Source organism: Indicator indicator, chromosome 4, assembly GCF_027791375.1.
Source record: "Indicator indicator isolate 239-I01 chromosome 4, UM_Iind_1.1, whole genome shotgun sequence".
NCBI lineage: Eukaryota > Metazoa > Chordata > Aves > Piciformes > Indicatoridae > Indicator > Indicator indicator.
In genome coordinates, this window is record NC_072013.1 from 9,143,469 (window position 1) to 9,160,986 (window position 17,518).

General features: G+C 45.5%; 1 protein-coding gene across 1 annotated transcript in view; it reads right to left on the reverse strand.

Annotated features, from left to right (window-relative positions):
* The window catches only part of MAPKBP1 (mitogen-activated protein kinase binding protein 1), a 93,526-nt gene that overhangs the window by 32,068 nt on the left and 43,940 nt on the right, over positions 1-17,518 (reverse strand). The window contains exons 3-10 of the mRNA XM_054400301.1: positions 9,922-9,984; positions 9,134-9,191; positions 6,002-6,172; positions 4,825-4,962; positions 3,847-4,029; positions 3,225-3,242; positions 2,527-2,687; positions 110-299 (exon numbers count right to left, since the gene is read on the reverse strand). Of these exons, the coding sequence (XP_054256276.1) occupies positions 110-299; positions 2,527-2,687; positions 3,225-3,242; positions 3,847-4,029; positions 4,825-4,962; positions 6,002-6,172; positions 9,134-9,191; positions 9,922-9,984 (982 nt within the window). The remainder of the gene's footprint in view (positions 1-109; positions 300-2,526; positions 2,688-3,224; positions 3,243-3,846; positions 4,030-4,824; positions 4,963-6,001; positions 6,173-9,133; positions 9,192-9,921; positions 9,985-17,518) is intronic.

Here is a 17,518-nt window from a genome sequence, read left to right on the forward strand (position 1 = left end):
TTGATTCTTTCTCTCTGCAGTAAGTGTTCACATTCAGCTTTGGCAGCTCTTTAGATGGCTTCCTCAGCTGAAAGCCGCAATCCAGCACTCCTGTCTGCAGACAACATACCTCAATGTTCCACACGCAGGAAGAGTGGTACAGAGCAGAGTACACCTTGCCCACTTTCTTTGGGTCTTTGACATCCCACACGTAGAGGCTGTGGTCATTGTACACGCAGGAAAGCCACTGGTTGGTGGGGTCAAAGGTCAAGGCAATCGTGTCTGGGTACTTTGCATCAGCCACACCAGAGAAAAGGCGACTGCACAAACAGAGAACAACAGCCTGGTCAGCTTGTGCTCTCTGGGGGTCAGAGCAAGGAGGTGAAGCAGGGAGCTCAGATGCTCCATAGGACACTGGTGAAGTGTAAGTAGAGAGAATAGCTGGCTGGGAAGATTTGTCTCTTGCATAATCAGACTCACAAAAGAAGCCTGAAAGTCCTATGGTAAAAGTAATTCTCCTTGCCATCCAAGTCAGAGTCCCACCACATCTTCCCTGAAGAAGGACCAAACAGGACTCTTGATCATCACCACAGATCATCATAATTTACTCCTGCATAGCCAGGTGGTAAAATACAAGTCAAAAAGCTTGAAACAAGGGGGGTGGGGGTGTATCATCTCTTGGTGGGTACTGTATTTTGTTCTCTGATTGCAGGAATTGCTCTTGTGTGGGACCAAGTCAAAGAGCAAGTACTGCATTCAAAAATAGGAGCACACTGGCACAAGGGACAAAGGAACAATTCATTTCAGCAGATGCTTGTCTGACATGCTTCCCTTCCACCCCCACCCTACACAGGCTAGCTTGGTGCTTCTTACAGCAGCTCACTAAACAGGCAAATGTGGATGGGTACAGTCCCTTCTAAATAGGCAACCTCTCCAATACAAACTTAAAACCAGAGGGATTCTGCAGAACAATAATACCCCTCTTTCCCCAGGTTAGACCAAGATCACACCATGTGAACCCTGATTGTCCTCTATCACGTCCTGCTGCCATGCACATAGAGAAAGAGCTGCTCTCATGACCTGAGGTGAATGCAGCCATCCCACAGCACTGCTAATAACATCAAATAGGTAGTTACAGCCCCAATGCCAGGAGGTTGACAGCAGGTAATTTAAAAGGACTAATGGAGATGCAGGGAGGATGGCCAAAGCAAATGTAGCACACCAGACAATTGGAGTCCTGCTTCTGCAAGTACAAAGCTTTGAGATCCATAAGAGAACAGCTCAAATCCTATCAAAAAAATCAAGTCATTGATACAGTTGAGAGCAGTTCATGGCAGGCAACTGGCATCCCACAGAGAAGCTCTGGCATGCACGGGAATATAAGGAGCCTTGTGTTTCAAGCTTCTTTGGAAATTAAAAATTTTTAAACTGCTGTTAAGATTGTAACCAGCATAAAAAAATGCATGTTTAAGAACCACACTAATATTTCTGCTCAGCTGATGCCTGAGAGCAGCACAGAGTATTTTTAAAGGGTCCATGTATGCAATTGCTTGATTTTTAGCACTAACAGAAACTGGTAACACTTGAAATTGAGGGAGTTCTTTTTCTGGCTTCCTAAACAGATCATCATCTCCCACTGATCCTCTGAAGGGGGACTATCCAATGCATTGCTTGACCTCTTCCCTCAAGTTCTTACAAAATGTTTAAAGAAAACCTGTTGAGACACAAGGTGGGGAAAAAGATAAAGATAGGAAACCAAAAGAAGATGTATCTGTAGACTGGGGAACTCCGATATCCAGCGGAATGATGGCTGGTGGATTTGCACACCTTTGGATTTCTTTCCCTGCAAGTGACAGAAGTGAAAGAGGACAACAGAAGAACATTGGGAAAGGCTCCAACCCAGCCTGGCAAACAGCAAGACATGAAGGGTTTTCTACAGCATAAGCCTTCTCAACCTGGCTGACAGAACTGTATGGAAATCACATTACCCACCTCAGAAAATGAGAAACAGAGAGACAAGGCAGAAGATACAGGAGCAAGGTAGGAAAACAAGACAATGGAATGCACAAATTGAGGAAGAATCGAAACCACAGGCAACAGTAGATTTGGATCTATGAAAGACTGCAAGGGAGCCTTTGGAAAAATGCCCCAGGAGAGCCTGGGTGTCTTTTAGCAATGTTGTTACATTGCTACAGAGGAGAGCCCTCAGACCTCACCAGAGATAAGCAAAGGACAGTACTAGAACAACTGAGGTGCACCACAGCATTCTGTGCTCTCTGCCTGCTCGCTCACAGCAACCAATGCCAAAAGGCCACCAGGCCCAAGCAGCCCAAGGGTGATGAGGAGCGAGACAGGCTGCGTAGTCCAGCAACCAGCTTTGGGCTGTAGCCCAGCCATGTGAGGCAGGGCTGCAACAACTCAGGGAGATCTACAACAGGCTGCCAGTCTCAATCCCTAAAAAGGGCCCACACCAGATGGCAAAGATCTGGGGAGAGGTTCTAACCCCCACAAGTCTCCCTTGCTTCCCTTCCAGCCTCTCCATGGTACCTGGCCTCAGTCACACTCGCGATGTCTGTTCCTAGGAAGTGCGGCTTCGGCAGTGTGGTGACAAAGTGCAGGTTCAGGGGGTTAAAAATCCGCACGGTGCCATCAGCGCAGCCACAGAAGATGTAGTCATGGTTCACAGAGATGCAGTTTGCCACAGTGGTCTGAGGAGGACACAGCAGACAGGAAGGCAAATAAGCAATGCGTTCTCACTTCAAAGGTCTCAAGACACACAACAGGGAGAATAGCAAATGGACAGACAAAAGAGCCATGGTCAGAAGAGCTGAAGTGAAATGAAGTCAAGCCCTGGGAGTAAGGAGACCCTAAAAATCCATCTTTCCTTTCTGAGGAGCTTCCTAGCAAAGGTGTATTGCAGATTCCAAGTGGTTAAGGAAAAGGCCCAGTTCCTCTGCCATCTATTGTGGTGGAGGTCAGCAGAGCTACACATTTGCTCCAGCAGAGTCTTACTCTGACCGTTGGTTTTTGTTCCTCTGTGACACTCAGCACCACTGGCAGACAAGCAGCAGCACCTCACCCTGTGCTAGCACAGCAGTACATTACCTGTCACAAGGGGATAAGAAAAGAAAAAAAATGGATTTCTTTCCCCTCCCATTGGGATCTGTATAAATGACAGAAAATGGTACAAAATGGAGCATGGTGACAGGGGGATGAGTTCAACGCAAAACTTTTTTCCAACTTACTGTGAAGCTGTCTGTATTCTGAGCGAGAGGGAAAGGCAGATTTTAGAGAGGAAAGGAAAGAAAAGAAGAAGAGGCATTTCACTTGAGTGAAAGCGTGGAAAGACTTTTTTCCCTTGACATTAATACAGTGGATCCTTTCAGGTGAGCATCTTGCAGGAAAATAAGCACAACCAAACTCTAACTATGGGATAACATGGTGGTTTAGAATAGTCAAACCAATTAGTACCTTGGGAACCTGCATTTGAGATGCACAAGCCAAGTAAAACATAGGTGGATGGAGAGAAATCAGAATCCTTCTAAAACTCCTACTTTTCCAAGTCAAGCCAGGAGGGACAACACAGGGGAGGCCAAAGTCACATAAGGACACTGCTTTGACAGAAGAGCTGTAACTGTAACACTGAGGTTGAGAATGAAAGAGCCTCAATGATTAATAAACTCCCTTTGCCAAGAAGCAACACTATTTTTGCCTGGCCTTCCAGAGTAGATCACAAAGTGGCAGAGGCCCAACGACTTTCACTGCTGGTGGTCCAGCATCTTGCGCTCCCAGTGCCCTTATTAGTTGTTGTTCCTGCTCTGCTTCAGCAGGCACAAATATTGCAGGACAGGAGGATGTAAAACTCACCCTCAGCTCCACCCATTTGTCTAGCAGCCTTTTTTCATTGAATTCACAGAGCAGGCCTGAGGATGTGATACAGAAGGTGCTGTCAGCCTTTTTGCCCTTTCCACAAGCCACGTCCGCAAAGAAGTTGTTCCTCAGTTCTCCAAGCAATCCTGAGCGACCTAGCAAGGGGACTGTGGCATTGACCTAGCAATAAAATACAGTTTGTTAGAGCAAGCCTTGAGTACTGAAATGGCTGCAAACAGCCTACAAGGAAAGGCAGTGCCGTGTTTGACTTGCTGCAGACCCATTGGTTGCACAATGTATTGGGACCATCAGTAGCACAGAGCACTATTAGTGCCACCGAAACTATACATCCAAACATATGACCCAGAGGCAGCAGGTCAGACCACTGCAATAACCCTTCCATGGTCAACCCATGATTTATACCACATGCCAAAGCAGGGTCCAAGTGTGTTGGACTCAATGATCTTAGAGGTCTTTTCCAACTGAAACAATTCTGATTCTATGAAGCAGGAACATCGAACAATTGTCATATGTGGATTCTGTCTCTCAGAGAAGAATGGCTAAAAGTTGAAACAATTTAGTTGACACTTCAAAATAACACTGACAACATATTGAGATACTCATACCAACATCAAACAGCTCTCCCCACCTCTGTGTTCCAAAATGTTTACTGAGTGCAGCTCTTTTCTGTTTTGTTAGGCTTTTTTCTGTCCTTTGGGATATGTGACTACTAAAGAGCAAGCACGCTGCTATGCAGCTCCAGGAGCCATGCCTCTACCTCACTGGGATAAGACAAGCTTTGGTGCTACCAACCCACAGGGAGACTAAGACTTGAGACCTGGGGGTAGAGGACTATTCTTGAATCCCAGCAAAATCAAACAATTTCCAGTTCCCACAGCTCACTGGGGCAAAATCCACCTTGCCATAAGATGGAAATGCCTGTTCACAGCTTGGCCTTGATGCACCTTCTCTCACCTTGGAGGTTTTGCTGTCATCCAGGTACCAGAACTTGATGTGTCGATTTCCAGCAGTGACAAAGTAACTGCAGTCCTCTGAGAATGACACAGCTGTCACTTTGCTCGAGACTTTGTTGGCTGCCACTACAATGTTTTTCTGGAAACATAATTGTTCAGATAGCTTAATTTCTTTGCTCAGTAAACTCATTCTTCAACTTTCAAGTCCAGGCACATATCCAGTACAAGTGCTGCAGCAGTAAGAAAGATGAGGCCCAAACTATTTCCCCTTTGCCCCTGATTACAACTTCCCCAGCATGAGCTGGGAGCAGTGGTTTGGCAGATAGTACCATTCACATTTACATTCATTTCCACTTCCACGCTGACCGGGATCGAGAACGCATCAGCAGGTACCAGTGCCTGCAGGAACTTGCTGCCTGAGCCATGATAAACACGTTGGTTTCACAATCACTAGAAGCTTGGAGCAAACCCATTTCCCTTTCTAAACAGCAGAAGCATATATAGGCCAGCACAGGAAGGAGCTCTCCCAGCTCTCAGGCAGCAATGAGGGCAAGGCATTCAAGGTTGGGGAACAGGTATTTCCTGCAGGGAAAACAGTACCTGATTCCTCCATAAATTCTCTTGCCTCTTTAAAAATGTGACATTTTATCAAAAGACCCAAATCACACAAAAAACCATGTCTGAGCTGGAAGGTTCAAATCTGCACCTCAAAACACCAAAGAGTTTGAGAAATGAAGGATGAAACCAGACTATCACAAACCCTGACACAACAAAACCAAAACAAGCCAAGAGCATCCACTACACCACAAAAGAAATCCTTGGCCAATGAGAGTTTCCTTCCTCAACCTCACAAATTTCTTTTAATAAGCCTCTAAAAAGGACAAGGCTTTGACAAGGTTTCAGAGGCCAGACTTTTTCAACTGGACAGCAAGCTGTCACATGTCTCCAAGTATAAAGAACATCCCTTCACTGAAATAACTTAGACCTTCCCTAAGGGACCATGGTGCTCTCTCATGTACAAACTCATTTGTGTCCAAGAATGTCAAAAAGCAAACAACAACAACAGAACTTTCATAAAGCAGAAAGCAAGATAGACCTGCGATAGTTTACAGTCACACTCCCAACTCTTTTTCATTTAGCAATACCCTCTGGGCCACCCAACCTCCTGGAGAACTTACCTTCCATGACCACACATTGACAATCATGTCATGCTGGTACCCCACCGAAACAATGTACTTGGAGCTCGGGGAGAAGGCCACACAGGCCACACCATACTTGTGCTCCTGGAGCTCAGCCACCTGGGTTCGCTCAGCCACATCCCACACTCGAACTGCTGGCATGTGCCCACTCTGGAGAGGACAAGAACCAGACAGAACAGGAAACATAATTCTCAATGTCAGTTCTGACATATTCACACTTGTAAATGGGGGGGGGGGGGGAGGAGCTTGCAGAAAGGTGTCTAGATGGCATACTCATAATAAGCTTTAAGGTTCCTTCAGTTATTTAAAGCCCAGGTTGAGATTGACAGCCTAAGGAGCACATGCACTTCAACAGGTGTCTGAAAACATTCCTATCATCCCCCTGCTTTGATCCTTTCCTTATGCTACTCATAAAACAGCCAGAGACTAGAACATTGCTTTTGATGCTTTCTGATCTTTCCAATGGGAACTCAGAGCCAGCTCATGAAAAGGATTATAATAGATCATACTTCTGAACTCAGTGAACCCAAAGGCCATCACATTCTTTGCTCCTAATGCAATGTGGACATCTAAGATCTCAAGCCAGTCATGCCATACAAGGACACGACATGACTTGTGATAACTATCACACCATTTGAGGGAGGCCTTTGGGAGCTTAGCAGCATCATTCTGTCACCAAGTTTAACACCCAAATGCATGCTGCCTGACAGAGTATGGGCAGGGAAGTGTCAGAGGGAAAGATACTGAGGGAACAGAGCCTCCGGTTTTACTCTTGTTCTCCAGGGAAACAGAAGGTCATAGACTTCAGAAATGCCAGCTCAGCACCTTCTGCCAGACAATTCTATTCTTTTGTTTAATTGTTTGTTATTAAACCCAAATAAAACAAGGCACAAAAGATGAGCTGAAATGCTGGCCCAAAATGTGCTTCATGGGCAAATCCTACTCAAAAGCCTGCTCAAGATTGCTCATTGAAGTCTGTCAAAACACTAGCTTGCAAGATAACATATCCATGGCAACCTGGCAAAATGGTAGCTTTTCTGATCACTTTTAAGTAAGTCACTTGATTGTGTGGGAGAGGCAAGTCTGATCACAAGGAGAAGTCAAAGTTTAAAAAAAAAAAAAAAAAAAAAAAAATCAGAATTGTGATGCATGTTTTAATTGTCTGTTCAAAAGCTTTGCCAAGCAACTGCCTGTGGCTTAGAAAAACGCCGTGGTCAGATTTTACTGTGGTTGGAACAGTTCTTCCTCCTGCAAGGCAGAGCTCAGGTCTCAGGATGGCTGGCAATGAGCTGAATCAGCAGCTCTCCAAACTAAGTGTGTACATACATACATAACTGTGTTTCTGAGCATCTTAGCGTGCATCCCAAGACCTCAGGTGATACTTCATCATTTTAGAAACGCTCATCAAAAGTAAGCTCTGTGCAATCACCATGGATGAGGAATCCATACCTCCATGAACAGAAATCAAAATAAAAGAAAAATATCCATTTTCTGCTGGGCTTGAAACACAGAAAAGATATTCATTAATCTGGTGGCCAGGGACTAACCTCCTTGCTCTCCTTCCTGAAAAGCCAACTGTGCACAAAACTGATGTGTTACGAGGCAGAGCTAGCATGAGGCTCCTAAAAGTGAGCTTGACAAAGTGAACTTGGAAAGCATTTCCCTATGGGACAGAGGGTGAACTAAGCCCAGGCTGCTGACACCAGTAGGGGACACTGCTGGACTAAGTAATAACTCAAATGTCAGGCGCGTGGGAGGATACCAAAGACAGAATGGTTTTACAACAGGGCAGGAGGAGACATGTTTAGCAACAAGGCAAAAAAAAAAAAAACAAACCAACATTCAAGTATAACTGGAAAGGCTTTTTTTTGGTTGTTATTTACTTTTTTAAACTAAATTTGTCATTTACCCCAATGGAGTTTCAAACTGAAAAGTTTGAGATGTTAGGAAGAAAAATACACCCTTCGTTTTTCACTACTTTTCCTACCCCACATGAAACAACACAGCATCAGAGATTTTTTTAAAAAATAAAATAAATAGGGAAAAGAAAGCATCAGAAATTAACAACAGGAACAAATATATATGTTATATTAATATCGTTTTAATATAAAGGGGATTTATTACCTTAAGAATTCTAGACTGCAAGAGGGCATTAAAACAAATTATAGCTACAAACCCTCATGTTTCCACTAAAAGCTTAATAACTATAATTTCTGATGCTCTGATGGAAAAACTGTGCTCACTTTTTTCTGTGTCAAGGTAGCCTACATCCCAAAACACTTTTGTTTCTATCCTTGGCCTGATCCATGCAGGATTCAGGTCCAGCTTAGGAACTACCCAGTGAACATGACAGCTGCCATGGGACCTCTGGAATGACCTCTGGAGTGAACAGCCTCCACTCTGACAGCTCCACACAGGCCTGGGACATACTTCTCTGTGGCTGAGGCTCAGAAGGGGACCTGCTTCACACACGCTCCCACCCCTGCGTCTTACAGAGGCACAGAAGTCAGCATTTGTGTGGATTTCCAACACCAAGCAATCCCAGCCTCACGACACAGCCTGTGTCTTGAACTTCTAAGGTAGAACAGACGTGAAGTGCACTCATTCTCCCCCCGTGGGCATGTTAGGAAAGAGGAAGCTGTTGTCACCCCCAGCCAGACACACAATGCCAAACCACAGGCACCAGCATCTTCTGTCACTATTCCTAAAGCTCCACTCCACATGCACTTTTCACTTTTTCCACAACACTGTTACTGGCTTCAGTTACTTCCTGAAATCCTAAAGGGACAATGCTAAACTCAGACCAAGATTAAGGACCACCCAAGTACTGTGCATTGATGCTACAGCCCAGACGTGCTGTGTACTCTTCCACTTATTTTCACTTCTTCTTCCACTTCTTTTCACTCTACCTTCCTTCCACCCAGAGATGCTACCCCAGAAGATCCATCTTCCCACTGGAGCACCCAGAGCCACTCACAACCCAGCAGGTCCACCCAGAGATGCAATGCTGAAATAGATTTGTCTGTCAAGGCAGCTCACTGGCTTATTTCTTCTAACACCCTCTGCTTTGTTTCCAGAGGCGATGGATAAGGTGTGCCCTCTCACACTTACCTCTCCTGTAACCAAATATTTTCCATCTGGAGAGAAAGCAAGTGCTGTAATTGTTTTCCTACAATAGAGAAAATGACACTGAGAAACATTTCCAACATGTGATTTCATTCAATACATCATGACTGGGGAGTAGGTTGAGACAAACTGGAAGGAGGCTAAAATTACACATAAGAGGCTGACACAATGGTTTTGCTTTCCCAGAGATCTACCACTTGCCATGGGGATTGCCCTGCTGCCTGAGGTTCAAGCAGCATGCCTACAACAGCACCAAGAAAGCTCAAAAAATTCACTCTTGTGCCTTTATTCAGAGGAAGGACCATGTCCCAGTCCTGGCCTCAATAAAGAGGTTAGGTTAGGTTAGGTGAAATAAAAACAGTCAGACACCATGAAGTAAGATTTCCTCCATGTCATGCCATGTTAGCAGCTCCTCCTGAGGTCACAGTGTTTCAGTGGTGGAACCTCACCATCAATAGCACCATGTTAGGAAAGAGGAAGCTGCTGTCACCCCCATCCAGACACACAATGCCAAACCACAGGCACCAGCATCTTCTGTCACTATTCCTAAAGCTCCACTCCACATGCACTTTTCACTTTTTCCTCACCATCAATAGCACCTCACTGCTAACAGCACCTGGAGTCAAACCAGCAGGCAACCTCTCCCCAAGGCAGCTCTCACTGAGGGGATTTATCCTGGAGCAATGGCAGGTCTTGCACTTCACTCAAGCCACTAAAACACTTGAATTCACCTCCCACAGAAAAAAGCAAGCCCAGTGTAAAGCTTCACTCACCTGGAACTGTTTAGAATATGGTGTTGCTTATTTTTTCTAGGGTTGAACAGCACAACAACGCACCTAGATGGAGGAAACAGAACAGAAGAGAGTTGATTGTCACCATATGTATGCTTGCTGGCAGAGTAGCAGCAAAAACAGCCCCAAAGAGCTGTTTCACCCCTAATCTCACAGACTGAGCTGGGGTTAACCAGAAATCACAAAGAAAAAGAGCAGCCTAGAGGGGAATCAGAATTCTCTTCCATGTTGAGGAGTACCATGGTAGTACTACAAATAATTACCTTTCTAGCATCCAGGAGCCATGAGTCTCTAACTGCTCATGCTGGACAAAAAGGTAACCATGAAGGTTTGTGCAACAGCCGTAATGGATTATGTGCCCTGCCATGAAAGTGACCCTGTGTCCTGGGCACCAAACCAGCAGGTCTACAGAACAGTAAGGTAGTCAGGAAGAAAGACAGAAGGGATCCTTCAGTAAAGGTCTGGGGGAATGGAAGAAGGGCAGGCAGAGGGACCAAATTTCTGTGCCTGGCCCTAACACTAGGCAGGACAGAAACTATTCAATAAGGCACAAGTGGCTGGCCAGTTGAGAACTGAGACACATGGTGCCAAAAAACTATTGACCCAAGGGATGTATATGAATAAGTAACTTGTTCAGAGGACTTGAAGAAATCTGTCAGCAAGATGAACTGCAAAAGCAAGCAGCAGTAAACTCCTGCATTACTACTGCAATATAGTCACCTCCACTGTCGCAAAGCAGTTGCTGACTGAAAGGGGAGGGAAGGAAAAGAGACCCCACTTCCCTACTCATCTTGCCCATAGCACATGGCCTTGGTGCCTCAGCCCACCATAACCTGCCTGGGGCAGTCTCAGGTACTGGAGCCCTCCTCATCCTGCACAAACATCCTGCACAAACACCCTGCACACAATTTTTAAATCCTCACTTGACAGCATTTGTCTCACAGCAAAGAGCAGCAGAGACCAGTAACAGAAAGCACATGGCCCTTACTGCCTCCTCCCAGAAGTGTAACGGCTGAGTAAGAGGAGGTAGAACAGCAGTTGCTCTGATGACCTTGTGCCCTATCTCTCACTTCACCTCTGAAATAGAAACTGTGGCTTTCACCAGTGCCAGGGGAGCACTGCCTGAGTCTCCTGCTCCACTGCTGGCAGCGCTCACCACGCTGGGGACTTCACTCACGTCACCGTTGCTCGGAGGCCTCCCTGCAACGTGTGCCAGGCTACAGACATCAGCCAGGGGGAGAAATGCACAGGACAAAGAAGTAGAGAAGTTGGTCTGAAGCAGCCAAGCAGAAAGGTGAAAGCTAAGGCATCACTGCAGACCCACCTACAGACCTCACCTACATTTCAAGACAGGCAGTGCACATTCATGCACGGGGCTGAGCACACCCTGGCACCGTGCTGCACAGAACAAGTGTTGTGTCTTCTGGGTCCCTCTGCACATCCCCAGCAGCTGGCAGGGCTAGCAGTGTTACAGGCACAGCTCTGGGTTGACAGGGACCTGTGATGCCTCTGGTATCTCCTCGTGTAGGCCAGACAGCTGACATTTCCCTTGGTCTGACCAGGCTAACCTGCCAGGAGCAGTGTAAATTTTGAAGTGGAAAAGAGAGCAGAAAGGAAGACTGACACACCAAGAGCTTGAGCTCAGCTTGGCTGAAGATGTCATGCTCCAGCAGCATTGCTAGCCCAGAGGACACCATCAGATGGTACCAAAGCTTTAACCTCCCAAGCACCAACCGCTCACAAGGTATGTCTCTCCTTCTTTAGACTACTCCTCTCCACCCACACTGTTTCACCTGCTCTTCTGCACTCATGCCCTACTCTGAAGGCCAAGGCAATAAGAGCTCCAAAATTTCTCGATAGTTAAAGCAGAGAACCATGGCTGGAGAGGTAAACTTGTGGAAGAGTAGGGAAAGTAAATAAGCAGTTTGTTCTGACTGGGACTGATCCTGCTGCACTTTTTACTCTGGGGACCCAACCTGGAGAGTTTTAAGTCAAAGCTATGCTATATATTTCTGAGGGATTAGTGTAAAGAAGCAGGTGGTTTGTGAACCATTAACAAGTCAGGGGAGGTTAAGCCTCGCAAATCATGAGATACGAGATAGGAAGTTAGCAGATGTGAAAATCTACCTAATCCCAAACCTTCAGATAATCAGAAAAGCAAAGCAAAACTCCATTATGTGGAGCTGGACAGAGTTAATGGACCAAAATCCTGCTGTGTTATGACAGTGATGAATTGTGCTCAAAACAAGCTTCAAAAAACCAGGAAGAATAAAGGAAAGACACAAAATCCTGGTAAAGACTTTCCTATGCAGCTCTTAAATCTATGTTTCTGTTGTATTGTGAGGAACTGCAGAAAAACAGGACTTCAAACAACGGTCTGAAAAAGCACAGGAAAGATGCAAAATACAAACAATGGGCTTCAAACCAGGCAAGCAAACTATTTCCTAGAATAGTACAGTGAACCACTAAGATCCAGGGCTTTGCCATTAACTTACACAAGAGAGTCTTTGGTCACTTACAATCATGAATTTAGCTCAGTTGCTCTTCGGAGTTATCCACGCTCAGGCTTCCTCTCCCCTTCCCAGCCCTTGGCTTAGTCTAGAATGCACAGTGAAGGTAAAAGCCACCCAGCTCACACACAAGGCCAACCAACAAACCACTCCAAGGGCAACAACACAGCTTGTAGTGCCAGAGCAGCTGTCACAAACATGGATGTTTTAACTTTGCCTTGCTCAGTTCATGGAGTTTGACCTATCATTGATAAACTCTGCTGGAGGTGCAGAGAATTAAAAACAGTATTCTTACTGCTCATCAAGCATTCATCTATGCTACAAAAAAGGTAATTTTTAACTCATAGACTCAGTCAAGCACAATTGCACAGTGCCATGTTGAGTTGTAAGCTAATAACTAACTTACCTTGCTAATTGGTTATGAACTTCTATGCCAATAAAGTTGCTGAGCCATGATAAACCAGCCTTCTAAACTTGGTTTCTTAAATTAGCTGCTACCCAACAAAAGCTACCCCACTGCTATGCTGCCCCATGCTGATTCCCATCCCTCTCTTGTCTGCCATACACAGGGGCAATGAAGACTCCAAGCAACTCCAAGGACACCTTATTCAGCAAGAAGGCAAGCCACTCACCAGTCTTACAGCAGGACACAGATACTGTCCTGGAAGTCAGAAGCACCCAACTTTGAAAACTAGCTCCCTCTCAAAATGCTTGGGAAGGTTTCGAGTCCACTCCATGCTAGAGAGCAGAAATGAACCACTCTGATTTCTGCAGTGTTCAGGGTGGCCTCAATTGCTTGCTCAGACACTCACAGTTAGCACAGCTAACTGTGGCATCAGAAGTGCTCCTCCACCCCATATAGCCAGAAAGTTGTTCCCCAGCAGAACTTGCAGCAGCTCTCCATACAAGGTACCTCACAGCTCATTAATAATCTGAATGTGCTCCATTTTAGTAAAGGAAATTGGTCTAGAAAAACATAGGGATTGGAGACATAGAATGTTCAGATTGCTGATCTACCTGCTCCACACTACCTCCAAGTCTGGTAAGGCTACGAAGCATTCAGGAGACTCAGAAGTAGCTAATTCTGTTTCTGCTGGCTTTAATACTGCAGTTAAAATACTAAAATAATTAGCACGGAAAATTAATTGCATACAAGAGCATACACTCATCTATCCATCCTCTACCTTTGCCTGATCCTCTAGAAGACTGCATTCAATATTTTACAGCCAGAGGGATGGAAAGGATGCAAGGGAAGACAGCAATGATCTATGAGAACTAAGACTAGCACTATAAGCACCTCACACAGGACCTAGAGAGAACTATGCTGACTGTGGTGCACACTTGCTGTTTAGAAGGTCAACCTTGTTAGCACCTTTGTTTCAGCACAAACCCTACCTCCTTTGCAGCTGCAGGCAGGGCTTGATGACCACAGCACCTTTATAATCCACAAGACAAGCACATTCTGATTTCCAAGATATTTATAGAAACTATTGACTCCTGTATGGATTTCTGCTGTAGAAACCATCTATCGCCAGCTGAGATCAAGTGTCCTGTTTGTTTGCAGGCTGGTTTCTGCAGAGGCCGTTGGCAGTGGCATGCATACTTAAAGGTGTTATTTTGAGGGCTGTGATGCCACTCCACAACCTTTAAGAACACCTTCATGATGCAAGAAGGCTTTAAAAACAACTTGGCTGTGGAACCTCTCTCAGTTCTCTTTCTTGTAGGACATTCAGCTAACCTCAAACACAAGGGAAGGATGGAATCAGCATGGTCGAAGGTTTTTGCAGACACCCTGAGCTGTCTTCCTCAGGGACCCCATCTGAGTCAGCCAACAAGTGGTGAAAGGTTCTTTACAGAGCTCTCCAAACTCCCATGGCTGCACAGCCCTGTCTTACATGTGCACAACTGTGCACCACATATGCAGATCCAAAAAGCAGTGCTATTTCAAAGGAGGGGGAGGAGAAGGGGCTGTCAGAGCGGTTTCCATTGGCTTAAGCAAAAGTGAAAAGAAAAAAATAACTAAAAAGGAAAAAAATATAGAGAGAGATAAAAGAAGCAATTTCTCCAGGAGGAGCAGGAGCAGGAATGGAGAGGAATTCCGCATCAGTATCAGATTGACATGAAGTATCTGACTCACTAAGCAGCAGTGGATCACTCCACAAACACACACACACGCCCCACCTTTACTTCTGCCTTTTCTTCTCCTGCTCTTAGTAAAATCCTAGTTCCTGGGCATTTTGCTCTTCTCATTGTCCTCTTGTTTCCATGTACATCCCCCTACTTTCAGCTGCCTTCCCTCAGCCACTTCCTTCCTCACCCTTCCTCAACAAGTTAACAAAACCCAGATTTCTGCAGAAGTCAGTTTTCCTCTTTCCTTCCTCTGCAGGCCACCTCCCCTTCAGAGGGCTTGGGAAAAAGGGAAGCCCGTGCTAGTGTTCCTTCCCAAGTTACCCATCAGCTCAGCACTGCCCTATCTCGTGAGAGGCAGAGCTCATAGGTCAAGTCCTCCTCTCCCAAATGCACACACCCTATGCTATAAAGAGGATGCCTGTATGGAGGAAAGAGACCTCCATTAAGACATCAACACAAACATTTGCTTTCTTTTTCCCCCACAATATATCCCTTTCATGCTACTGCAAGAATACATGAAAAGAGCAAGCAGTCCCATCCCTTAAAATTGGTCCATTTCTCAATTTCTGGCTCATACTCTGCTCACTGTGCCACCACCACCACCCAAAGCTGTTCAAACGAGAGCACAATAGCTTCCTACGCATACATTTATGAAAAAGGAGGAAAAAAAAAAAAGACATTGATAAGGACAAAAATCCTTTTTGTACTGCACTGGTTGCCAAGGGAAGCTTGATCAGAGTGAAGCAGTGTCTACAAAAGCTGGTGTTAATTTTCTCTGTGGCAACTCTTCCTGCCAAAAAGCTCCTTTAATTCACAGCCAGTTCTGGGAGTGGGTTAACAGCGAGGAGAGAGGATGTGCACACTGACTGTGTAACTGAATAGGTATTTCCATGCAAGCTTTATTAATTAAATGCATGCTGAGAAGAAAGATGTGTCTGTTGAGAGGTTAAGATTTGGGTGTCACTGCCTGAGCAGAAAAGCCTTTGGAGCTTCCTGCGCTAGACCACAACCAAGAAGACTGGAAGGGTGAGAGTGTGAGATATGCAGATAAATTCATGCTTCAGAAACCAGCACAGGATAACAGAAGCTGCAAATGCCAAACAAGAAATTCACTGTGAAAAATAATCAATATGTTCAATGTGTTGTTTGGCTAATAAAGAAGAATTTCTGATTGTCAACCAGGAACATGTTCTGTTTAAAAGGTTGTGGCACCCCAAACCTCCAGGAGTGGGAGCTCAAATGCACCACAGAATAGGCTCTGCTCCAAAAAAACACAGCCACACCAAGCCAAACTTGACCCCAGAAGCCCAGGCTTAGGGAAGAACTGGACAGATTTTAGACTCTTACCCAGATTATTCTCCTAGTCTAGAAATTTGACATTCTGAGAGATCCTAAGCCAGTGGACACCCACACACAAGAAGAGGGAGAGCAGCCCAGTAAATAGAGTCTATAAGAAGGTAGAGTAGAACTGACAAGAAGGATTTGCAAAGATAATCCCCAAAGGAACACCACCACCCTCTGCTCCCTCCCCCCCCCACCATTTCAGGCTATTGAATTCACATCATCCACATTTCATTGGCTGATAGGGCAGACATGTCCAGCAGGAGAGAACACAAGATGAAGGAGCCAAGCAGCCTCTCTCTGTGCCTGCCCAGTGTCATTTGCTTTGCTCTGATTACTCTCCTCAGCTGAAGTAGGGTAACACCAGCAACAGTTCCTTTCCCATCCAGCCTTCAATGGACTCTGAAACAACCAGCCACACATCCAACATCAAGCTGCAGATGGCAGAGAACAGATGCACAGATGTGCAACATGTGAACATGTGAACAGATGTGAAAAGACACCCAAGGCACTTTAAAAAGACTTGGAAAACCCCAATCCATAAATGGATGAAAAGATCCAATAAAGAGCACAGAGTGTGACTGTACTCTGAGCAGTCCAGACCTCTCTTCTTGCATACACATAGACACCATTGAAGTTCAGGTTTTACCAGGTAGAGAGGAGAAACTCTGCAGAAGCCTTCCTGCCACTTCTTACCAGAGTGAGGGCACTGTTTGCTCACAAGAACTGGCTGCAGTGATTTCTAGTGGGTCCAGTTGATCTCATTGCAACATATCCTTGCTTCCCTGGAAGTATCATATATGGAAAACTCCATCTCAGCACAGAAACTTCCAGCACTAGGTTATTTCGAGGTCTCTTTTTAAAGGGGCAGAGTAGAAGAGAGAGAAGGAGGAGTTTTACAACCAGCAACTCTTCTGACATAGGGCAAACATAAGGCAGTGATGATTTAGAACAAACTCAGATCCACACTTTGCACAAAATGGGTGCAGGGACAAAACACAGCTCAGGTCCTGTGTCCCTCTGGGAAAGCTCCACACAACTCCACAGCAGCCATGCTGGAGCCAGAGACACAGCAGTAGTGCCCTTGGGAGAGTGATGGCTGCACAGAGCTGCTCGATGAGGAGGCAGAGATTATGCCAGACAGAGATTGTGAAAGACTTGGGCAAGAGGGTGTGTGGGGAAAGCAGAGGGGAGGAACGGGCTCAGAGGCAAACCACAGAATTCAAACCAGCTAACCAACTGGGAATTATTACAGTTGCAAAGAAGATGAAAATGATTCCAGTTAATTGCTATGGCTCATGGCTGCCTAGTCACTAGTGATTCAGCAGGAACTTCACCTTCAAAACATCCTGATTCCCTTCAACACTGCAAAGCCAGGAAAGGAAAAAAAAAAAACTCATGGATGAGAAAAAAGGATAAAAGTCTGCCCCAGCAGACTGGGAATAGGCCATTCTCTCTGCCTTGTGGAAAATCCCACCTCTCCTCCATCCTGCAGCAAAGGTAGGTGAAACAGCAAAGCCAGGCAAAGCAGCAGCTGCACTTACACAGTGTCTGACTAGCTTCAGAGGACACAAGGCACTGACACTAAATGCATGTGC